Source organism: Ambystoma mexicanum, chromosome 3p, assembly GCF_040938575.1.
Source record: "Ambystoma mexicanum isolate Mex_15411 chromosome 3p, UKY_AmexF1_1, whole genome shotgun sequence".
Taxonomy (NCBI): Eukaryota; Metazoa; Chordata; class Amphibia; order Caudata; family Ambystomatidae; genus Ambystoma; species Ambystoma mexicanum.
The window spans coordinates 783,572,741-783,596,729 of NC_090925.1; the positions used below are offsets into that span (position 1 = coordinate 783,572,741).

General features: G+C 56.5%; 5 protein-coding genes across 5 annotated transcripts; all 5 read left to right on the forward strand.

The window, feature by feature from the left end:
* Positions 1-688: 688 nt before the first annotated feature.
* LOC138579963 (histone H3) lies at positions 689-1,119 on the forward strand. The gene has a single exon (XM_069650188.1). The coding sequence runs from the start codon at positions 709-711 to the stop codon at positions 1,117-1,119; it is 411 nt and encodes a 136-aa protein (XP_069506289.1). The 5' UTR covers positions 689-708.
* Positions 1,120-3,450: 2,331 nt separating this feature from the next.
* Positions 3,451-4,256, forward strand: LOC138579603 (histone H3). The gene has a single exon (XM_069649867.1). The coding sequence runs from the start codon at positions 3,471-3,473 to the stop codon at positions 3,879-3,881; it is 411 nt and encodes a 136-aa protein (XP_069505968.1). The 5' UTR covers positions 3,451-3,470; the 3' UTR covers positions 3,882-4,256.
* A 6,463-nt stretch (positions 4,257-10,719) lies between these two features.
* Positions 10,720-11,527, forward strand: LOC138580868 (histone H3). The gene has a single exon (XM_069651754.1). It carries the CDS (start codon positions 10,742-10,744, stop codon positions 11,150-11,152), a length of 411 nt encoding a protein of 136 aa, XP_069507855.1. The 5' UTR covers positions 10,720-10,741; the 3' UTR covers positions 11,153-11,527.
* Positions 11,528-17,691: 6,164 nt separating this feature from the next.
* LOC138579964 (histone H3) lies at positions 17,692-18,122 on the forward strand. The gene has a single exon (XM_069650189.1). The coding sequence runs from the start codon at positions 17,712-17,714 to the stop codon at positions 18,120-18,122; it is 411 nt and encodes a 136-aa protein (XP_069506290.1). The 5' UTR covers positions 17,692-17,711.
* Positions 18,123-20,453: 2,331 nt separating this feature from the next.
* LOC138580869 (histone H3) lies at positions 20,454-21,259 on the forward strand. The gene has a single exon (XM_069651755.1). The coding sequence runs from the start codon at positions 20,474-20,476 to the stop codon at positions 20,882-20,884; it is 411 nt and encodes a 136-aa protein (XP_069507856.1). The 5' UTR covers positions 20,454-20,473; the 3' UTR covers positions 20,885-21,259.
* Positions 21,260-23,989: the final 2,730 nt, after the last annotated feature.

Below are 23,989 nucleotides of genomic sequence, written 5' to 3' on the forward strand. Positions count from 1 at the left end.
CGGGTCTTGTCGATTTGTCTTCCCTGTTTCAAATGCAGAAACACTACCAGTGCCAGAATTCCAAACAAAAAACAGAACTGGGTGGCTTTCCCACTCATGGACCCGGGAAACGCGAGAGCCTTGCCATCAGGTGTCAGATGGGGGAGTCAAGAGAAGGTGGTTGCTCGTTAGAACCACTCTTAACTTTTCCCACAACCACCTACTTCTATGGAGTCTCCTTTTATAACTTTCCGGGGCGCGGTCCGCTTTCTTTTCTGCACTTGCTTGCCAGGCTGGGTGCTTCACAGACTCGTACTCTGAGGTGACCCCACGCCGCCCCTTATCTTGCCATACAAAATGGCCACCTGAATAAAATGAATAAATCCCCCTCAGCCCAAGAGAGAAAGAAAGAAAAGTGAGAGACACGAGCGTGCGTGCGTGCTGTCAATCATAACAGGAATCAATGAATAGCTGGCAAACCTCAGACTGGCTGTCCAATCATAGCCCTCCTGTTCCGCGCGTGCCTGTGCACGTAGATGCCTGCCAGCCCTTCAACGGGCCGACGTTCTGCCTCGGGCTCGTCACAGAGTTTGGCGGGCTTTTTCAAACCTGTTTCCTGCTATTGTCCCAGCCAATCGGAGTGGAGCTGGGTCTTCATCAGCCCGCGCGCTCTCTGAAGCCGTCACAGACAGACCGTTGTACTTCGGAAGTAAGTCGCACAAGGTTACCATGGCCCGTACCAAGCAGACCGCCCGCAAGTCCACCGGAGGCAAGGCACCTCGCAAGCAGCTGGCCACCAAAGCTGCCCGCAAGAGCGCACCAGCCACTGGCGGTGTCAAGAAACCTCACCGCTACCGGCCGGGCACCGTGGCCCTCCGGGAGATACGGCGCTACCAGAAATCTACCGAGCTGCTCATCCGCAAACTGCCCTTCCAGCGCCTTGTGCGGGAGATCGCACAGGATTTCAAGACCGACCTGCGTTTCCAGAGCTCCGCCGTCATGGCCCTGCAGGAGGCCAGCGAGTCCTACTTGGTGGGGCTCTTTGAGGACACCAACCTCTGCGCCATTCACGCCAAAAGAGTGACCATTATGCCCAAGGACATCCAGCTGGCCCGCCGCATCCGAGGCGAGAGGGCCTGAGGGGCACTGGCAGCAAGACCCACCAGCTACTGAAGAACCTGCAACACTCTGTGGAGCTGGAAACACTGGTGGAGCTGACCTCGGACCACAATCCAGTAGCAATCACTGTGGGAGATGAGATGGAACCCTACCAGCAGGCCGAGAAGTACAACTTCAGAAGAGCTGACTGGAGCCGCTTCAAAGAAGAGCTGAACAGAATGGTCACTCCAACCCCGCTGAGCACCATGGATGATATCAACAGGGCCGTGGAAGACTTCACGACAGCAGTCCAGGAGGCAATCAAGAGCAGTGTTCCGAAGCAGAAGACAACCAGATGTTCCATCTACGACCTACCGAGAGGCATCCAACAGTCAATCGCCGACAAGAACCGCGCCCGACGCCAGTGGCAGAAGCTCCGCACACCTGATCTCCTGCAGAAGTACAACACGCTTGCAAGACTCCTGCGGGAACAGATCCGACAGCACCGTGGAGAGAAGTGGGAGTCTGCAACAGCCAAGCTGAAGGAGGCTGACAACTCGGTGTGGAGAATGACTCGTCGACTGACTGGGAAGAAGGAGCCAAGCCCACCAATCCAGGGACGAACCCACCTTGCATGCAGCAACAAGGACAAGGCAGAGGTCCTTGCCGAGACACTGGAGGCTTCGTTCACCCCGAACAAGGTAAGTAGGCTCTCAGACGGAGTGGAGGAAGCAGTTGAGAAGTACCTCGCAGATCACGGAACCGGGCTGGGAGCAGAAGACATCAAGGAGTGCACAAGCTCTGAGGTAGCAGGACTTGCAGAAAAGCTGGCGAACGGCAAGGCACCGGGGAGCGACGGAATAACCAACCTGGCAATCAAGAACCTCCCAACAGCATCAATGGAACATCTCACAGAGATCTTCAATGCATGCATGAGGCTCCAGCACTTCCCGAGTTCCTGGAAAGAAGCAAGGGTCATCGTTTTTCCAAAGGCCGGCAAACCACTGAGGGATCCAGCAAACTACCGCCCCATCAGCCTGCTTTCTGGATTATCGAAGCTCCTGGAGAAGGTCCTCCTCGCTCGACTCAGCGACTTCACCTCCGAAAGAAATCTACTAGCAAAGGAACAGTTTGGATTTCGAAAGGAGCATGCAACGACTCATCAGCTACTGAGAGTGGTGGACACCATCAGCCACGGATTCAACATCAAGAAGTCCACAGGAATCGTCTTCCTGGATGTAGCCAAAGCATTCGACCGAGTCTGGCACAAGGGACTGCTGCACAAGATGATTGGCCTGGGATTTCTGAACTACCTGGTGAAGACGATTGCAAGCTACCTGGGAGGCCGCACCTTCCATGTCGCCATGCGGTCTGAGATGTCCTCTTCACATCCCATCCGAGCAGGCGTGCCACAGGGATCGAACCTCGGACCCTTCCTGTTCAACCTCTTCACCAACGACATCCCGACAGATCTCCACAAGACGAACCTGGCACTGTATGCAGACGATGTTGCAGTAATCTCCCAGTCTTTCAGCGAAAAGGAAGTGGCGAAGAACCTGCAAGCTTCATTGGATACCATCGCAAAGTGGTACAGCGACTGGCGGATAGAACTCAACACCAGCAAGACAACTGCAACGCTGTTCACCAGAAAGAAGATCAAGGAGCACCCACACATCAGCCTCAACGGGGAGACCATCAAATGGGAGAGCAGCAGCCGCTACCTCGGTGTGACCCTGGACAGCAAACTCAACTGGGAAAGCCACATCGAGAATACTCAGCAGAAGGCAACAGGAAAGATGGCAGCGCTGTACCCACTCCTGAAGAGCAAGTCCATGCCCCTCCGGACAAAGATCAACGTCTACAAGGCGATCATCAGACCAACCCTGACTTATGCCTCACCAGCATGGATGACCTGCCATGAGCGACACCGGAAGAGTCTTCAGATAGTCCAGAACAAGGCCCTGCGGATATCATCTGGAGCTCCAATCTTCACAAGGATAGCAGACCTTCACAGAGACCTGGACATCGAGATGTTGGATGAACATCTAGCAAAGCTGAGTAAGAACTTCTGCCAAGAACTGGATCAGAACCCGAACCCTCTGATCAGAAGACTCACTGCCACCACTGCAAACCCCTTCGACCGCTACCCGCGGCCCATCACTGCGAAGACCCAGTGAAACCAGCCCTACTGTGACAAGACCACACAGACCAAGAAGAATACAAACCCACGACTACACACTCAACCCGAGAAGATGGAGTAATGAGGCTCAAGCCTCGGTATCCAAAAAATCACCGCTGATGGATAAAAATCTATCAGCAAGAAGAAGAACAAGCGGAGTGAAGCCGTCACAGACAGACCGTTGTACTTCGGAAGTAAGTCGCACAAGGTTACCATGGCCCGTACCAAGCAGACCGCCCGCAAGTCCACCGGAGGCAAGGCACCTCGCAAGCAGCTGGCCACCAAAGCTGCCCGCAAGAGCGCACCAGCCACTGGCGGTGTCAAGAAACCTCACCGCTACCGGCCGGGCACCGTGGCCCTCCGGGAGATACGGCGCTACCAGAAATCTACCGAGCTGCTCATCCGCAAACTGCCCTTCCAGCGCCTTGTGCGGGAGATCGCACAGGATTTCAAGACCGACCTGCGTTTCCAGAGCTCCGCCGTCATGGCCTTGCAGGAGGCCAGCGAGTCCTACTTGGTGGGGCTCTTTGAGGACACCAACCTCTGCGCCATTCACGCCAAAAGAGTGACCATTATGCCCAAGGACATCCAGCTGGCCCGCCGCATCCGAGGCGAGAGGGCCTGAGGGGCACCGGCAGCAAGACCCACCACCACAAAGGCTCTTTTAAGAGCCGACACATTGTCACACACAAGAGCTGCTCAACTCTGCCTCTCGAGGCGCCTCTCTTCACTGCACAGGCAGCTAGGTTGTCTCTCAAACCCAAGGCAAACATGCCAACGCTCCAGTTGCCACTGCCTGTCTTGGCATGTGTTGAATGAAACGCCCTGCGGCTGGCGTCCAAGTCAACGCAACCCGCCACACCCCACCGCTGCGAGCCCCCAAAATGCATGTCAGGGCGCTTTGGCGACCAGCTTTGCCTCACCTTCATATTGCTTTCAATTTGTGCTCTTGTGGCGGTCGGATTAGATGCGATGGCTTGTGCCTCTTAGCCGGAGCACAGCCATCTCTTAACCCGAGGCCGGCCCCCCCACCTCCCCACAGAGATCTCTGAACCTGAAGACGCCCCCCCCCCCCTCTACACATCACGGTTTCTATAGCGCCTGCCTTGATGCTGGATCACAACCACTTCTAAGCGTTGTGCGCTAACGGCCGGTTCTCCGCTCGCCGCCCCCCCCCCCCCCCGCAAACCGAACGGTGCGGTACTGGCTCCCTGTCGAGCTCGGGGACAGAGGGGTCTGCTGCGAGCGCTTCCCTGGCAGTGCCTGTCCTGCACATTGCGCTCTGTCCCCAGAGCTTTCCCTCCCAGCCCAGCGAATGTGTCAAGTAGGGAGCGTGACTCCTGCCGCAGCGCAGAGCATTAATTTGCCTACGCCGACCCTGAGGCCGAAGTCCCTATTTGAGACCATTGCCCTTATGTCTTCCGGGGATGGAATAAAGCGGGGCTTGCTAGGCAAAGCATGCGAGCTCTTGAGTGGAGGTGGTGAGCGGCTCTTAAAAGAGCCTTTGGGTTTTTTGCTGCTGGGAACTGTGGCCTCACTTGGCACTGGTGTACTTGGTGACAGCCTTGGTGCCCTCGGACACAGCGTGCTTGGCCAGCTCGCCTGGCAGCAGGAGTCGCACTGCGGTCTGGATCTCCCTGGAGGTGATGGTCCTGTGTTTGTTGTAGTGGCACAGGCGGGAGGCTTCCCCGGAGATGCGCTCGAAGATGTCATTGACAAACGAGTTCATGATGCCCATGGCCTTGGAAGAGATGCCGGTGTCAGGGTGCACCTGCTTCATCACCTTGTAGATGTAAATGGCATAGCTTTCCTTCCTGCACCTCTTGCGCTTCTTCCCGTCCTTCTTGGGCGGCTTGGAGAGCGCTTTCTTGGAGCCCTTCTTGGGCGCTGGGGCGGACTTGGCTGGCTCAGGCATTGTCTGCCGCGAACGTTCACGCTGTGAGGAGCGGAAGAAATGAGTAAATAACCGCACCCCTCCCCTCTCTTTTGTAGGCTGCCTGTGCTTAATCAGCTGCTGCCAGTCCCTGCTCGCCATTGGCCCGTTTGGTTCTGCAGCTCTTCCGTGTCTGTGTGCCCGGCACAGAGCTCTGATTGGTTGGTTGGCAGGAGTAGTCTCCCCCTCCAATGGATGTTCACACAGAGCCTAGGTTTCGTCCAATGAGAGAGCTCCACCGTGTCTTTATATGCCGGCCCTCAGAACTGGATCAGAACCCGAACCCTCTGATCAGAAGACTCACTGCCACCACTGCAAACCCCTTCGACCGCTACCCGCGGCCCATCACTGCGAAGACCCAGTGAAACCAGCCCTACTGTGACAAGACCACACAGACCAAGAAAAATACAAACCCACGACTACACACTCAACCCGAGAAGATGGAGTAATGAGGCTCAAGCCTCGGTATCCAAAAAATCACCGCTGATGGATAAAAATCTATCAGCAAGAAGAAGAACAAGCGCGCGCTCATTACTTTCGTTTTGAACGTTGAACGAGCAACGCATCATGTCTGGACGAGGCAAGCAAGGAGGGAAGGCCCGTGCTAAGGCAAAGACTCGCTCCTCCCGGGCAGGCTTGCAGTTCCCAGTAGGCCGTGTGCACAGGCTGCTGCGGAAGGGGAACTACGGTGAGCGCGTGGGAGCCGGAGCCCCGGTGTACCTGGCTGCCGTGCTCGAGTACCTGACTGCTGAGATCCTGGAGCTGGCCGGCAACGCCGCCCGGGACAACAAGAAGACCCGCATCATCCCCAGACACCTGCAGCTCGCCATCCGCAACGACGAGGAGCTCAACAAGCTGCTGGGCAAGGTCACCATTGCCCAGGGCGGTGTCCTGCCCAACATCCAGGCCGTGCTGCTGCCCAAGAAGACCGAGGGCCACAAGGCAGGGGGCAAAGCCAGCAAGTAACAAGCCCAAGGTACACACTCTCCCAAAAACAAAACAAAAAACACAAAGGCTCTTGTAAGAGCCGCTCACACACTCAGACAAAGAGCTCAGTACCTTGACAGCAGCGCCACCACTTCTCTACACTACAACAGAGTATGTGCAAAACCCCTTTGGGCTGATCGCATGCTCCCGATACCCATGCAGCTTTCTGGGTGCATGGGCAAAGTAGGGCGCGAATGCGGCACACCGGACTGTGAGGCACAGCTGGAAAGGGTGGGAGTGAGTACACAGGGCTTAATTGGAGGAAGGGGTGGTGTGTGTGTGTTCGTGCGCGCCCTCTCTCAGAAGCGCAGCTACGTTTCTACATTAAAGGGCTGACAATCAAGCGCCTTCCTGCTTTACCGAGTTCGGAGAGAACAAAGGCCAGCCGGTGTAACGGCTGGAAATCGCGGGCATTTTGATTTTGAAATGCTGCGCATGTGCACACTGGAGCGGACGGCTGCCGCGCGATCCCCGCCCTCCACCCCCATGGCCCGCCCTCTGTCCATATAAGCAGCCGATTCCCGTCGGCCACCACACACACAGCCCCAGCTCCCTTGTGACGAGCAGAGCAGCAGCAGAAGCGGACATGTCTGGTCGCGGCAAAGGAGGGAAAGGTCTCGGCAAGGGCGGCGCCAAGAGGCACAGGAAAGTGCTCCGAGACAACATCCAGGGCATTACCAAGCCCGCCATCCGCCGCCTGGCCCGCCGTGGCGGAGTCAAGCGCATCTCCGGCCTCATCTACGAGGAGACCCGCGGTGTGCTCAAGGTCTTCCTGGAAAACGTGATCCGGGACGCCGTCACCTACACTGAGCACGCCAAGAGGAAGACGGTCACTGCCATGGATGTGGTCTATGCCCTGAAGCGCCAGGGACGCACTCTCTATGGATTCGGGGGTTGAGGAACACCTACCACAGCACCGACGCACAAACCCAAAGGCTCTTTTAAGAGCCGCCCACACCGTCAATAACAGAGCTGCTCATTTGCGCTGCGCATTCGGTATTGGGCTAATATTATCCCCAGCATAGGCGACATTATTTATGGTATAAAAAAAATATGGGGGTTGCAGGGGCTGTCCCCCACAGGTTCCGTGGGGTAAGATCGCCGCAAAAAAAACTGCGCAATTCTTGCATGGCGACATTTTTGCAGGCATATTATCACATGGAACCGCGCTTTCTTGGAAGGCTGAACCCAGCCCACCCCTCTGCTTCCCCGCCAGTGCGGTGGACCTGTGCGGCAGTGGCACTCGAGGTCCCGTGGGCCAAAATACCAACAGCCCCGTTGTGTGTGCGCCCATTGAAATGTAAATGGGGCAATGCGCCAAAAGAAACCAAGTCCACTTTAGGAATTCCACTTGATAGCTCTTTACTTCGCGTCAAAGTCTACCTACATGAGAATACATACCCCCTTGCAGATGGGAAGCCCCCTCCCTCCCTGCCCCCCCCCCCCCCACATCTCTCTTCCCTTCTGGTAACCAGACTAAGGCACTCATGCCAAAGCACTGAGCTCCCCGATGCCCTCTTGTAACGGCAGAAGGTACTGCGGCCTAGGTAGAGTTGGCTGGGAAAGGCGGGATTATTCTGATAACTCCCAGAAGTACCCAGCTGCAGACCAAGCGGGGGGCACACACACACCCCTCTAGCCATCCCCATAAGCCTCTGAGCAGGCCTCGAGAACTCTCGCGTCGCCCGGTGCACTGTTATCCGAGAAGCCAGGGGTCACAGCACACTCTGAGTTACAAGTGCCTGTAGGTCAGCCCTGTTTTCCTGCCTATAGAACCTGGCCGTTCGGGGCCTAGGGGCCAGGCCGGAGCGTATTCCTTGCTCCACCCGCTGCTGAGTGCGGTCGCCACTCTCTGATGGGCCCTGAGAGGCCCAGGAGCAGAGCCTGTTGCTTCTCTCTCTCTCTCTCTCTCTCTCTCTCTCTCTCTCTCTCTCTCTCTCTCTGCCTAGGCTCCCTGAGACAGCCAGGAGCATGGCATTTGCTCCACTCACTACTGGCCTCTCCTCGGGAGTGGCCGGCCCAGCTGCCATTTCTCTCCCTCCAGCCATCGGGTCAGTCAGGCCAACATCATACATTGTTATTTGGCATTTACATAGCGCTCTATATATCATTGGTATGATCTCAAAGCGCTTGTGGGTTGAACGCCCCCCTTGGAGACCGTAGTAAAGGTCAGTCGAGAGAGTAGGGTGCTTGGGTGCATTCAATATGGGAGCAGCTGATGCGATTGCTTGATGGTAGCTGCATCCTAACATTTGGTGCGGTGGTATTGAGAGATCAGTTGAATGTGTGCAGTTTGGGGGTTGGTCTCTCGAGACTGCGGCATGAGGCCTGTGTAGGACGCTTATGTGTGCAGCTAGGCCGATTTCTTTTCGTGGGCTATAGCTGCGTTCTAGCAGGATGCTGAGGCGTTCATGGGCTATAGTACGTATATGTGAGCAGCTAGGCCGAAATTGATCGCGGGCTATAGCTGCGCTCTATTTTGTGTTGGTGTAAAGTAGAGCGTGAGCATAGTGATAGGAGAGGTGAGCGTCTGGAGTGGATGTTTTGTTCTTACGAGCCCACTGTTCCAGGGTTACATTGTCGTGTTTCGCGGTAGCTGCCCTCAGAGGCAGATGCACAGCTAGTAGCCGGGTAAGATATGTGTGCTCGGGCAGAGGGCCATTAATCTTAGGCTCAGCAGACTGCATCTCAGGGGCCCGGTTTCACTGGTTGCGGTTTATGGTTGGTTACAGGATAATTGGATATTGGGCAGGAGCTATCACGCACCAATGTGGTCACATCGAGCTCATTTTTCTGATCCTTGGTCGTCGTTAATGGTGGGTTGCAGGGTAGGTCTAGGCAGGATGGTAGGTTGTAGGGCAGGAGTCATTTCGCATGCCAACAATATCCCTCCGGACAGCTTTAGATCCACCGTACAAGCACTGGTCCTATCCCACCTGGATGGGGGCAACGCCCTCCTCGGAAAGGCCGCCCGTCGTCTTCCCTTGAGCCCCAGAGAAGTGTCCTACATGCAGCCACACGCTTTCTCAAGGCTCTACGCAGGTACCCCGTCACCCCTCCCCTCATCGACCTTCACTGGCTCACACTGCACCCACAAATCACCTTCAAGTCTTGCCGCATCATCTATAAGGCAGTCACGCCCTCAAGTCACCCAGCTACCTTGCAGAGAAACCCAGCATCTCCAGCAGACAACGCACCACCAGAAGCCTGGGACACGAGCAGTCTTTAAATCCGCCACTGCAAAAAGGAAAGGACCAGACAACAAGCCTTCTCTGCCTACGCCCCGAGACCAGGGAACCTCCTCCCCGTCGGCATCAGACTTGCCCCACACGCTCCCACAATTCAGAAAAGAACTCAAGACGCACCTCTTCAAGGAGTCGCTCTCCCCCTCAATACCTAGGCCAATCACGCCGCACCACCTGGCTCGCTAGACGACACCTGCCTCTCTCCACCCAGCCACCCTGTATGGCGGTGCCCCTCCGTATCCTACTCCCTGCTGTATATCTGTTCCGTTTTTACCCCTGAAAAGCACTCAGTTACGCATCTGCACTGTTGCATCCCTGGGCAAAGCGCTCCGTTGGGTATCTGTGTTGGTGCATTCCTCTGAGGATGGCTGTAGAAGGTCGCTATGCGGCAGTTGGTCGGCCCTCTGACTGGGGGCAGCTGCACGTGTGTTTCTCAGATCGCTATGATGGCAAAGGAGAGGTTGTGTATCCTGCCTGCCCAGAGAGTGTAGAGAGAGCATATGCGAGAGCCAGAGAGACGTAAGCAGTGCATGAGCCGAACTCTCAAATGTCCAGTGGCCAACGCGTGGGGAGGCCATCCAGTCCTGTCTTAACCCCCCTCTGGATTGCGGGTCTTGTCGATTTGTCTTCCCTGTTTCAAATGCAGAAACACTACCAGTGCCAGAATTCCAAACAAAAAACAGAACTGGGTGGCTTTCCCACTCATGGACCCGGGAAACGCGAGAGCCTTGCCATCAGGTGTCAGATGGGGGAGTCAAGAGAAGGTGGTTGCTCGTTAGAACCACTCTTAACTTTTCCCACAACCACCTACTTCTATGGAGTCTCCTTTTATAACTTTTCGGGGCGCGGTCCGCTTTCTTTTCTGCACTTGCTTGCCAGGCTGGGTGCTTCACAGACTCGTACTCTGAGGTGACCCCACGCCGCCCCTTATCGTGCCATACAAAATGGCCACCTGAATAAAATGAATAAATCCCCCTCAGCCCAAGAGAGAAAGAAAGAAAAGTGAGAGACACGAGCGTGCGTGCGTGCGTGCTGTCAATCATAACAGGAATCAATGAATAGCTGGCAAACCTCAGACTGGCTGTCCAATCATAGCCCTCCTGTTCCGCGCGTGCCTGTGCACGTAGATGCCTGCCAGCCCTTCAACGGGCCGACGTTCTGCCTCGGGCTCGTCACAGAGTTTGGCGGGCTTTTTCAAACCTGTTTCCTGCTATTGTCCCAGCCAATCGGAGTGGAGCTGGGTCTTCATCAGCCCGCGCGCTCTCTGAAGCCGTCACAGACAGACCATTGTACTTCGGAAGTAAGTCGCACAAGGTTACCATGGCCCGTACCAAGCAGACCGCCCGCAAGTCCACCGGAGGCAAGGCACCTCGCAAGCAGCTGGCCACCAAAGCTGCCCGCAAGAGCGCACCAGCCACTGGCGGTGTCAAGAAACCTCACCGCTACCGGCCGGGCACCGTGGCCCTCCGGGAGATACGGCGCTACCAGAAATCTACCGAGCTGCTCATCCGCAAACTGCCCTTCCAGCGCCTTGTGCGGGAGATCGCACAGGATTTCAAGACCGACCTGCGTTTCCAGAGCTCCGCCGTCATGGCCCTGCAGGAGGCCAGCGAGTCCTACTTGGTGGGGCTCTTTGAGGACACCAACCTCTGCGCCATTCACGCCAAAAGAGTGACCATTATGCCCAAGGACATCCAGCTGGCCCGCCGCATCCGAGGCGAGAGGGCCTGAGGGGCACCGGCAGCAAGACCCACCACCACAAAGGCTCTTTTAAGAGCCGACACATTGTCACACACAAGAGCTGCTCAACTCTGCCTCTCGAGGCGCCTCTCTTCACTGCACAGGCAGCTAGGTTGTCTCTCAAACCCAAGGCAAACATGCCAACGCTCCAGTTGCCACTGCCTGTCTTGGCATGTGTTGAATGAAACGCCCTGCGGCTGGCGTCCAAGTCAACGCAACCCGCCACACCCCACCGCTGCGAGCCCCCAAAATGCATGTCAGGGCGCTTTGGCGACCAGCTTTGCCTCACCTTCATATTGCTTTCAATTTGTGCTCTTGTGGCGGTCGGATTAGATGCGATGGCTTGTGCCTCTTAGCCGGAGCACAGCCATCTCTTAACCCGAGGCCGGCCCCCCCACCTCCCCACAGAGATCTCTGAACCTGAAGACGCCCCCCCCCCCCTACACATCACGGTTTCTATAGCGCCTGCCTTGATGCTGGATCACAACCACTTCTAAGCGTTGTGCGCTAACGGCCGGTTCTCCGCCCGCCGCCCCCCCCACCCGCAAACCGAACGGTGCGGTACTGGCTCCCTGTCGAGCTCGGGGACAGAGGGGTCTGCTGCGAGCGCTTCCCTGGCAGTGCCTGTCCTGCACATTGCGCTCTGTCCCCAGAGCTTTCCCTCCCAGCCCAGCGAATGTGTCAAGTAGGGAGCGTGACTCCTGCCGCAGCGCAGAGCATTAATTTGCTTACGCCGAAGTCCCTATTTGAGACCATTGCCCTTATGTCTTCCGGGGATGGAATAAAGCGGGGCTTGCTAGGCAAAGCATGCGAGCTCTTGAGTGGAGGTGGTGAGCGGCTCTTAAAAGAGCCTTTGGGTTTTTTGCTGCTGGGAACTGTGGCCTCACTTGGCACTGGTGTACTTGGTGACGGCCTTGGTGCCCTCGGACACAGCGTGCTTGGCCAGCTCGCCTGGCAGCAGGAGTCGCACTGCGGTCTGGATCTCCCTGGAGGTGATGGTCCTGTGTTTGTTGTAGTGGCACAGGCGGGAGGCTTCCCCGGAGATGCGCTCGAAGATGTCATTGACAAACGAGTTCATGATGCCCATGGCCTTGGAAGAGATGCCGGTGTCAGGGTGCACCTGCTTCATCACCTTGTAGATGTAAATGGCATAGCTTTCCTTCCTGCACCTCTTGCGCTTCTTCCCGTCCTTCTTGGGCGGCTTGGAGAGCGCTTTCTTGGAGCCCTTCTTGGGCGCTGGGGCGGACTTGGCTGGCTCAGGCATTGTCTGCCGCGAACGATCACGCTGTGAGGAGCGGAAGAAATGAGTAAATAACCGCACCCCTCCCCTCTCTTTTGTAGGCTGCCTGTGCTTAATCAGCTGCTGCCAGTCCCTGCTCGCCATTGGCCCCTTTGGTTCTGCAGCTCTTCCGTGTCTGTGTGCCCGGCACAGAGCTCTGATTGGTTGGTTGGCAGGAGTAGTCTCCCCCTCCAATGGATGTTCACACAGAGCCTAGGTTTCGTCCAATGAGAGAGCTCCACCGTGTCTTTATATGCCGGCCCTCCCAGGCTCATTACTTTCGTTTTGAACGTTGAACGAGCAACGCATCATGTCTGGACGAGGAAAGCAAGGAGGGAAGGCCCGTGCTAAGGCAAAGACTCGCTCCTCCCGGGCAGGCTTGCAGTTCCCAGTAGGCCGTGTGCACAGGCTGCTGCGGAAGGGGAACTACGGTGAGCGCGTGGGAGCCGGAGCCCCGGTGTACCTGGCTGCCGTGCTCGAGTACCTGACTGCTGAGATCCTGGAGCTGGCCGGCAACGCCGCCCGGGACAACAAGAAGACCCGCATCATCCCCAGACACCTGCAGCTCGCCATCCGCAACGACGAGGAGCTCAACAAGCTGCTGGGCAAGGTCACCATTGCCCAGGGCGGTGTCCTGCCCAACATCCAGGCCGTGCTGCTGCCCAAGAAGACCGAGGGCCACAAGGCAGGGGGCAAAGCCAGCAAGTAACAAGCCCAAGGTACACACTCTCCCAAAAACAAAACAAAAAACACAAAGGCTCTTGTAAGAGCCGCTCACACACTCAGACAAAGAGCTCAGTACCTTGACAGCAGCGCCACCACTTCTCTACACTACAACAGAGTATGTGCAAAACCCCTTTGGGCTGATCGCATGCTCCCGATACCCATGCAGCTTTCTGGGTGCATGGGCAAAGTAGGGCGCGAATGCGGCACACCGGACTGTGAGGCACAGCTGGAAAGGGTGGGAGTGAGTACACAGGGCTTAATTGGAGGAAGGGGTGGTGTGTGTGTGTGTTCGTGCGCGCCCTCTCTCAGAAGCGCAGCTACGTTTCTACATTAAAGGGCTGACAATCAAGCGCCTTCCTGCTTTACCGAGTTCGGAGAGAACAAAGGCCAGCCGGTGTAACGGCTGGAAAGCGCGGGCATTTTGATTTTGAAATGCTGCGCATGTGCACACTGGAGCGGACGGCTGCCGCGCGATCCCCGCCCTCCACCCCCATGGCCCGCCCTCTGTCCATATAAGCAGCCGATTCCCGTCGGCCACCACACACACAGCCCCAGCTCCCTTGTGACGAGCAGAGCAGCAGCAGAAGCGGACATGTCTGGACGCGGCAAAGGAGGGAAAGGTCTCGGCAAGGGCGGCGCCAAGAGGCACAGGAAAGTGCTCCGAGACAACATCCAGGGCATTACCAAGCCCGCCATCCGCCGCCTGGCCCGCCGTGGCGGAGTCAAGCGCATCTCCGGCCTCATCTACGAGGAGACCCGCGGTGTGCTCAAGGTCTTCCTGGAAAACGTGATCCGGGACGCCGTCACCTACACTGAGCACGCCAAGAGGAAGACGGTCACTGCCATGGATGTGGTCTATGCCCTGAAGCGCCAGGGACGCACTCTCTATGGATTCGGGGGTTGAGGAACACCTACCACAGCACCGACGCACAAACCCAAAGGCTCTTTTAAGAGCCGCCCACACCGTCAATAACAGAGCTGCTCATTTGCGCTGCGCATTCGGTATTGGGCTAATATTATCCCCAGCATAGGCGACATTATTTATGGTATGAAAAAAATATGGGGGTTGCAGGGGCTGTCCCCCACAGGTTCCGTGGGGTAAGATCGCCGCAAAAAAAACTGCGCAATTCTTGCATGGCGACATTTTTGCAGGCATATTATCACATGGAACCGCGCTTTCTTGGAAGGCTGAACCCAGCCCACCCCTCTGCTTCCCCGCCAGTGCGGTGGACCTGTGCGGCAGTGGCACTCGAGGTCCCGTGGGCCAAAATACCAACAGCCCCGTTGTGTGTGCGCCCATTGAAATGTAAATGGGGCAATGCGCCAAAAGAAACCAAGTCCACTTTAGGAATTCCACTTGATAGCTCTTTACTTCGCGTCAAAGTCTACCTACATGAGAATACATACCCCCTTGCAGATGGGAAGCCCCCTCCCTCCCTGCCCCCCCCCCCCACATCTCTCTTCCCTTCTGGTAACCAGACTAAGGCACTCATGCCAAAGCACTGAGCTCCCCGATGCCCTCTTGTAACGGCAGAAGGTACTGCGGCCTAGGTAGAGTTGGCTGGGAAAGGCGGGATTATGCTGATAACTCCCAGAAGTACCCAGCTGCAGACCAAGCGGGGGGCACACACACACCCCTCTAGCCATCCCCATAAGCCTCTGAGCAGGCCTCGAGAACTCTCGCGTCGCCCGGTGCACTGTTATCCGAGAAGCCAGGGGTCACAGCACACTCTGAGTTACAAGTGCCTGTAGGTCAGCCCTGTTTTCCTGCCTATAGAACCTGGCCGTTCGGGGCCTAGGGGCCAGGCCGGAGCGTATTCCTTGCTCCACCCGCTGCTGAGTGCGGTCGCCACTCTCTGATGGGCCCTGAGAGGCCCAGGAGCAGAGCCTGTTGCTTCTCTCTCTCTCTCTCTCTCTCTCTCTCTCTGCCTAGGCTCCCTGAGACAGCCAGGAGCATGGCATTTGCTCCACTCACTACTGGCCTCTCCTCGGGAGTGGCCGGCCCAGCTGCCATTTCTCTCCCTCCAGCCATCGGGTCAGTCAGGCCAACATCATACATTGTTATTTGGCATTTACATAGCGCTCTATATATCATTGGTATGATCTCAAAGCGCTTGTGGGTTGAACGCCCCCCTTGGAGACCGTAGTAAAGGTCAGTCGAGAGAGTAGGGTGCTTGGGTGCATTCAATATGGGAGCAGCTGATGCGATTGCTTGATGGTAGCTGCATCCTAACATTTGGTGCGGTGGTATTGAGAGATCAGTTGAATGTGTGCAGTTTGGGGGTTGGTCTCTCGAGACTGCGGCATGAGGCCTGTGTAGGACGCTTATGTGTGCAGCTAGGCCGATTTCTTTTCGTGGGCTATAGCTGCGTTCTAGCAGGATGCTGAGGCGTTCATGGGCTATAGTACGTATATGTGAGCAGCTAGGCCGAAATTGATCGCGGGCTATAGCTGCGCTCTATTTTGTGTTGGTGTAAAGTAGAGCGTGAGCATAGTGATAGGAGAGGTGAGCGTCTGGAGTGGATGTTTTGTTCTTACGAGCCCACTGTTCCAGGGTTACATTGTCGTGTTTCGCGGTAGCTGCCCTCAGAGGCAGATGCACAGCTAGTAGCCGGGTAAGATATGTGTGCTCGGGCAGAGGGCCATTAATCTTAGGCTCAGCAGACTGCATCTCAGGGGCCCGGTTTCACTGGTTGCGGTTTATGGTTGGTTGCAGGATAATTGGATATTGGGCAGGAGCTATCTCGCACCAATGTGGTCACATCGAGCTCATTTTTCTGATCCTTGGTCGTCGTTAATGGTGGGTTGCAGGGTAGGTCTAGGCAGGATGGTAGGTTATAGGGCAGGAGTCATTTCGCATGCCAACAATATCCCTCCGGACAGCTTTAGATCCACCGTACAAGCACTGGTCCTATCCCACCTGGATGGGGGCAACGCCCTCCTCGGAAAGGCCGCCCGTCGTCTTCCCTTGAGCCCCAGAGAAGTGTCCTACATGCAGCCACACGCTTTCTCAAGGCTCTACGCAGGTACCCCGTCACCCCTCCCCTCATCGACCTTCACTGGCTCACACTGCACCCACAAATCACCTTCAAGTCTTGCCGCATCATCTATAAGGCAGTCACGCCCTCAAGTCACCCAGCTACCTTGCAGAGAAACCCAGCATCTCCAGCAGACAACGCACCACCAGAAGCCTGGGACACGAGCAGTCTTTAAATCCGCCACTGCAAAAAGGAAAGGACCAGACAACAAGCCTTCTCTGCCTACGCCCCGAGACCAGGGAACCTCCTCCCCGTCGGCATCAGACTTGCCCCACACGCTCCCACAATTCAGAAAAGAACTCAAGACGCACCTCTTCAAGGAGTCGCTCTCCCCCTCAATACCTAGGCCAATCACGCCGCACCACCTGGCTCGCTAGACGACACCTGCCTCTCTCCACCCAGCCACCCTGTATGGCGGTGCCCCTCCGTATCCTACTCCCTGCTGTATATCTGTTCCGTTTTTACCCCTGAAAAGCACTCAGTTACGCATCTGCACTGTTGCATCCCTGGGCAAAGCGCTCCGTTGGGTATCTGTGTTGGTGCATTCCTCTGAGGATGGCTGTAGAAGGTCGCTATGCGGCAGTTGGTCGGCCCTCTGACTGGGGGCAGCTGCACGTGTGTTTCTCAGATCGCTATGATGGCAAAGGAGAGGTTGTGTATCCTGCCTGCCCAGAGAGTGTAGAGAGAGCATATGCGAGAGCCAGAGAGACGTAAGCAGTGCATGAGCAGAACTCTCAAATGTCCAGTGGCCAACGCGTGGGGAGGCCATCCAGTCCTGTCTTAACCCCCCTCTGGATTGCGGGTCTTGTCGATTTGTCTTCCCTGTTTCAAATGCAGAAACACTACCAGTGCCAGAATTCCAAACAAAAAACAGAACTGGGTGGCTTTCCCACTCATGGACCCGGGAAACGCGAGAGCCTTGCCATCAGGTGTCAGATGGGGGAGTCAAGAGAAGGTGGTTGCTCGTTAGAACCACTCTTAACTTTTCCCACAACCACCTACTTCTATGGAGTCTCCTTTTATAACTTTCCGGGGCGCGGTCCGCTTTCTTTTCTGCACTTGCTTGCCAGGCTGGGTGCTTCACAGACTCGTACTCTGAGGTGACCCCACGCCGCCCCTTATCTTGCCATACAAAATGGCCACCTGAATAAAATGAATAAATCCCCCTCAGCCCAAGAGAGAAAGAAAGAAAAGTGAGAGACACGAGCGTGCGTGCGTGCTGTCAATCATAACAGGAATCAATGAATAGCTGGCAAACCTCAGACTGGCTGTCCAATCATAGCCCTCCTGTTCCGCGCGTGCCTGTGCACGTAGATGCCTGCCAGCCCTTCAACGGGCCGACGTTCTGCCTCGGGCTCGTCACAGAGTTTGGCGGGCTTTTTCAAACCTGTTTCCTGCTATTGTCCCAGCCAATCGGAGTGGAGCTGGGTCTTCATCAGCCCGCGCGCTCTCTGAAGCCGTCACAGACAGACCGTTGTACTTCGGAAGTAAGTCGCACAAGGTTACCATGGCCCGTACCAAGCAGACCGCCCGCAAGTCCACCGGAGGCAAGGCACCTCGCAAGCAGCTGGCCACCAAAGCTGCCCGCAAGAGCGCACCAGCCACTGGCGGTGTCAAGAAACCTCACCGCTACCGGCCGGGCACCGTGGCCCTCCGGGAGATACGGCGCTACCAGAAATCTACCGAGCTGCTCATCCGCAAACTGCCCTTCCAGCGCCTTGTGCGGGAGATCGCACAGGATTTCAAGACCGACCTGCGTTTCCAGAGCTCCGCCGTCATGGCCCTGCAGGAGGCCAGCGAGTCCTACTTGGTGGGGCTCTTTGAGGACACCAACCTCTGCGCCATTCACGCCAAAAGAGTGACCATTATGCCCAAGGACATCCAGCTGGCCCGCCGCATCCGAGGCGAGAGGGCCTGAGGGGCACTGGCAGCAAGACCCACCAGCTACTGAAGAACCTGCAACACTCTGTGGAGCTGGAAACACTGGTGGAGCTGACCTCGGACCACAATCCAGTAGCAATCACTGTGGGAGATGAGATGGAACCCTACCAGCAGGCCGAGAAGTACAACTTCAGAAGAGCTGACTGGAGCCGCTTCAAAGAAGAGCTGAACAGAATGGTCACTCCAACCCCGCTGAGCACCATGGATGATATCAACAGGGCCGTGGAAGACTTCACGACAGCAGTCCAGGAGGCAATCAAGAGCAGTGTTCCGAAGCAGAAGACAACCAGATGTTCCATCTACGACCTACCGAGAGGCATCCAACAGTCAATCGCCGACAAGAACCGCGCCCGACGCCAGTGGCAGAAGCTCCGCACACCTGATCTCCTGCAGAAGTACAACACGCTTGCAAGACTCCTGCGGGAACAGATCCGACAGCACCGTGGAGAGAAGTGGGAGTCTGCAACAGCCAAGCTGAAGGAGGCTGACAACTCGGTGTGGAGAATGACTCGTCGACTGACTGGGAAGAAGGAGCCAAGCCCACCAATCCAGGGATGAACCCACCTTGCATGCAGCAACAAGGACAAGGCAGAGGTCCTTGCCGAGACACTGGAGGCTTCGTTCACCCCGAACAAGGTAAGTAGGCTCTCAGACGGAGTGGAGGAAGCAGTTGAGAAGTACCTCGCAGATCACGGAACCGGGCTGGGAGCAGAAGACATCAAGGAGTGCACAAGCTCTGAGGTAGCAGGACTTGCAGAAAAGCTGGCGAACGGCAAGGCACCGGGGAGCGACGGAATAACCAACCTGGCAATCAAGAACCTCCCAACAGCATCAATGGAACATCTCACAGAGATCTTCAATGCATGCATGAGGCTCCAGCACTTCCCGAGTTCCTGGAAAGAAGCAAGGGTCATCGTTTTTCCAAAGGCCGGCAAACCACTGAGGGATCCAGCAAACTACCGCCCCATCAGCCTGCTTTCTGGATTATCGAAGCTCCTGGAGAAGGTCCTCCTCGCTCGACTCAGCGACTTCACCTCCGAAAGAAATCTACTAGCAAAGGAACAGTTTGGATTTCGAAAGGAGCATGCAACGACTCATCAGCTACTGAGAGTGGTGGACACCATCAGCCACGGATTCAACATCAAGAAGTCCACAGGAATCGTCTTCCTGGATGTAGCCAAAGCATTCGACCGAGTCTGGCACAAGGGACTGCTGCACAAGATGATTGGCCTGGGATTTCTGAACTACCTGGTGAAGACGATTGCAAGCTACCTGGGAGGCCGCACCTTCCATGTCGCCATGCGGTCTGAGATGTCCTCTTCACATCCCATCCGAGCAGGCGTGCCACAGGGATCGAACCTCGGACCCTTCCTGTTCAACCTCTTCACCAACGACATCCCGACAGATCTCCACAAGACGAACCTGGCACTGTATGCAGACGATGTTGCAGTAATCTCCCAGTCTTTCAGCGAAAAGGAAGTGGCGAAGAACCTGCAAGCTTCATTGGATACCATCGCAAAGTGGTACAGCGACTGGCGGATAGAACTCAACACCAGCAAGACAACTGCAACGCTGTTCACCAGAAAGAAGATCAAGGAGCACCCACACATCAGCCTCAACGGGGAGACCATCAAATGGGAGAGCAGCAGCCGCTACCTCGGTGTGACCCTGGACAGCAAACTCAACTGGGAAAGCCACATCGAGAATACTCAGCAGAAGGCAACAGGAAAGATGGCAGCGCTGTACCCACTCCTGAAGAGCAAGTCCATGCCCCTCCGGACAAAGATCAACGTCTACAAGGCGATCATCAGACCAACCCTGACTTATGCCTCACCAGCATGGATGACCTGCCATGAGCGACACCGGAAGAGTCTTCAGATAGTCCAGAACAAGGCCCTGCGGATATCATCTGGAGCTCCAATCTTCACAAGGATAGCAGACCTTCACAGAGACCTGGACATCGAGATGTTGGATGAACATCTAGCAAAGCTGAGTAAGAACTTCTGCCAAGAACTGGATCAGAACCCGAACCCTCTGATCAGAAGACTCACTGCCACCACTGCAAACCCCTTCGACCGCTACCCGCGGCCCATCACTGCGAAGACCCAGTGAAACCAGCCCTACTGTGACAAGACCACACAGACCAAGAAGAATACAAACCCACGACTACACACTCAACCCGAGAAGATGGAGTAATGAGGCTCAAGCCTCGGTATCCAAAAAATCACCGCTGATGGATAAAAATCTATCAGCAAGAAGAAGAACAAGCGGAGTGAAGCCGTCACAGACAGACCGTTGTACTTCGGAAGTAAGTCGCACAAGGTTACCATGGCCCGTACCAAGCAGACCGCCCGCAAGTCCACCGGAGGCAAGGCACCTCGCAAGCAGCTGGCCACCAAAGCTGCCCGCAAGAGCGCACCAGCCACTGGCGGTGTCAAGAAACCTCACCGCTACCGGCCGGGCACCGTGGCCCTCCGGGAGATACGGCGCTACCAGAAATCTACCGAGCTGCTCATCCGCAAACTGCCCTTCCAGCGCCTTGTGCGGGAGATCGCACAGGATTTCAAGACCGACCTGCGTTTCCAGAGCTCCGCCGTCATGGCCTTGCAGGAGGCCAGCGAGTCCTACTTGGTGGGGCTCTTTGAGGACACCAACCTCTGCGCCATTCACGCCAAAAGAGTGACCATTATGCCCAAGGACATCCAGCTGGCCCGCCGCATCCGAGGCGAGAGGGCCTGAGGGGCACCGGCAGCAAGACCCACCACCACAAAGGCTCTTTTAAGAGCCGACACATTGTCACACACAAGAGCTGCTCAACTCTGCCTCTCGAGGCGCCTCTCTTCACTGCACAGGCAGCTAGGTTGTCTCTCAAACCCAAGGCAAACATGCCAACGCTCCAGTTGCCACTGCCTGTCTTGGCATGTGTTGAATGAAACGCCCTGCGGCTGGCGTCCAAGTCAACGCAACCCGCCACACCCCACCGCTGCGAGCCCCCAAAATGCATGTCAGGGCGCTTTGGCGACCAGCTTTGCCTCACCTTCATATTGCTTTCAATTTGTGCTCTTGTGGCGGTCGGATTAGATGCGATGGCTTGTGCCTCTTAGCCGGAGCACAGCCATCTCTTAACCCGAGGCCGGCCCCCCCACCTCCCCACAGAGATCTCTGAACCTGAAGACGCCCCCCCCCCCCTCTACACATCACGGTTTCTATAGCGCCTGCCTTGATGCTGGATCACAACCACTTCTAAGCGTTGTGCGCTAACGGCCGGTTCTCCGCTCGCCGCCCCCCCCCCCCCCCCGCAAACCGAACGGTGCGGTACTGGCTCCCTGTCGAGCTCGGGGACAGAGGGGTCTGCTGCGAGCGCTTCCCTGGCAGTGCCTGTCCTGCACATTGCGCTCTGTCCCCAGAGCTTTCCCTCCCAGCCCAGCGAATGTGTCAAGTAGGGAGCGTGACTCCTGCCGCAGCGCAGAGCATTAATTTGCCTACGCCGACCCTGAGGCCGAAGTCCCTATTTGAGACCATTGCCCTTATGTCTTCCGGGGATGGAATAAAGCGGGGCTTGCTAGGCAAAGCATGCGAGCTCTTGAGTGGAGGTGGTGAGCGGCTCTTAAAAGAGCCTTTGGGTTTTTTGCTGCTGGGAACTGTGGCCTCACTTGGCACTGGTGTACTTGGTGACAGCCTTGGTGCCCTCGGACACAGCGTGCTTGGCCAGCTCGCCTGGCAGCAGGAGTCGCACTGCGGTCTGGATCTCCCTGGAGGTGATGGTCCTGTGTTTGTTGTAGTGGCACAGGCGGGAGGCTTCCCCGGAGATGCGCTCGAAGATGTCATTGACAAACGAGTTCATGATGCCCATGGCCTTGGAAGAGATGCCGGTGTCAGGGTGCACCTGCTTCATCACCTTGTAGATGTAAATGGCATAGCTTTCCTTCCTGCACCTCTTGCGCTTCTTCCCGTCCTTCTTGGGCGGCTTGGAGAGCGCTTTCTTGGAGCCCTTCTTGGGCGCTGGGGCGGACTTGGCTGGCTCAGGCATTGTCTGCCGCGAACGTTCACGCTGTGAGGAGCGGAAGAAATGAGTAAATAACCGCACCCCTCCCCTCTCTTTTGTAGGCTGCCTGTGCTTAATCAGCTGCTGCCAGTCCCTGCTCGCCATTGGCCCGTTTGGTTCTGCAGCTCTTCCGTGTCTGTGTGCCCGGCACAGAGCTCTGATTGGTTGGTTGGCAGGAGTAGTCTCCCCCTCCAATGGATGTTCACACAGAGCCTAGGTTTCGTCCAATGAGAGAGCTCCACCGTGTCTTTATATGCCGGCCCTCAGAACTGGATCAGAACCCGAACCCTCTGATCAGAAGACTCACTGCCACCACTGCAAACCCCTTCGACCGCTACCCGCGGCCCATCACTGCGAAGACCCAGTGAAACCAGCCCTACTGTGACAAGACCACACAGACCAAGAAAAATACAAACCCACGACTACACACTCAACCCGAGAAGATGGAGTAATGAGGCTCAAGCCTCGGTATCCAAAAAATCACCGCTGATGGATAAAAATCTATCAGCAAGAAGAAGAACAAGCGCGCGCTCATTACTTTCGTTTTGAACGTTGAACGAGCAACGCATCATGTCTGGACGAGGCAAGCAAGGAGGGAAGGCCCGTGCTAAGGCAAAGACTCGCTCCTCCCGGGCAGGCTTGCAGTTCCCAGTAGGCCGTGTGCACAGGCTGCTGCGGAAGGGGAACTACGGTGAGCGCGTGGGAGCCGGAGCCCCGGTGTACCTGGCTGCCGTGCTCGAGTACCTGACTGCTGAGATCCTGGAGCTGGCCGGCAACGCCGCCCGGGACAACAAGAAGACCCGCATCATCCCCAGACACCTGCAGCTCGCCATCCGCAACGACGAGGAGCTCAACAAGCTGCTGGGCAAGGTCACCATTGCCCAGGGCGGTGTCCTGCCCAACATCCAGGCCGTGCTGCTGCCCAAGAAGACCGAGGGCCACAAGGCAGGGGGCAAAGCCAGCAAGTAACAAGCCCAAGGTACACACTCTCCCAAAAACAAAACAAAAAACACAAAGGCTCTTGTAAGAGCCGCTCACACACTCAGACAAAGAGCTCAGTACCTTGACAGCAGCGCCACCACTTCTCTACACTACAACAGAGTATGTGCAAAACCCCTTTGGGCTGATCGCATGCTCCCGATACCCATGCAGCTTTCTGGGTGCATGGGCAAAGTAGGGCGCGAATGCGGCACACCGGACTGTGAGGCACAGCTGGAAAGGGTGGGAGTGAGTACACAGGGCTTAATTGGAGGAAGGGGTGGTGTGTGTGTGTTCGTGCGCGCCCTCTCTCAGAAGCGCAGCTACGTTTCTACATTAAAGGGCTGACAATCAAGCGCCTTCCTGCTTTACCGAGTTCGGAGAGAACAAAGGCCAGCCGGTGTAACGGCTGGAAATCGCGGGCATTTTGATTTTGAAATGCTGCGCATGTGCACACTGGAGCGGACGGCTGCCGCGCGATCCCCGCCCTCCACCCCCATGGCCCGCCCTCTGTCCATATAAGCAGCCGATTCCCGTCGGCCACCACACACACAGCCCCAGCTCCCTTGTGACGAGCAGAGCAGCAGCAGAAGCGGACATGTCTGGTCGCGGCAAAGGAGGGAAAGGTCTCGGCAAGGGCGGCGCCAAGAGGCACAGGAAAGTGCTCCGAGACAACATCCAGGGCATTACCAAGCCCGCCATCCGCCGCCTGGCCCGCCGTGGCGGAGTCAAGCGCATCTCCGGCCTCATCTACGAGGAGACCCGCGGTGTGCTCAAGGTCTTCCTGGAAAACGTGATCCGGGACGCCGTCACCTACACTG

What these genes read in the sequence shown, in the direction of transcription:
- LOC138579964 (XM_069650189.1), top strand. Translation starts at nt 17,712, where the DNA reads ATGGCCCGTACCAAGCAGACCGCCCGCAAGTCCACCGGAGGCAAGGCA.
- LOC138580869 (XM_069651755.1), top strand. Translation starts at nt 20,474, where the DNA reads ATGGCCCGTACCAAGCAGACCGCCCGCAAGTCCACCGGAGGCAAGGCA.
- LOC138579603 (XM_069649867.1), top strand. Translation starts at nt 3,471, where the DNA reads ATGGCCCGTACCAAGCAGACCGCCCGCAAGTCCACCGGAGGCAAGGCA.
- LOC138580868 (XM_069651754.1), top strand. Translation starts at nt 10,742, where the DNA reads ATGGCCCGTACCAAGCAGACCGCCCGCAAGTCCACCGGAGGCAAGGCA.
- LOC138579963 (XM_069650188.1), top strand. Translation starts at nt 709, where the DNA reads ATGGCCCGTACCAAGCAGACCGCCCGCAAGTCCACCGGAGGCAAGGCA.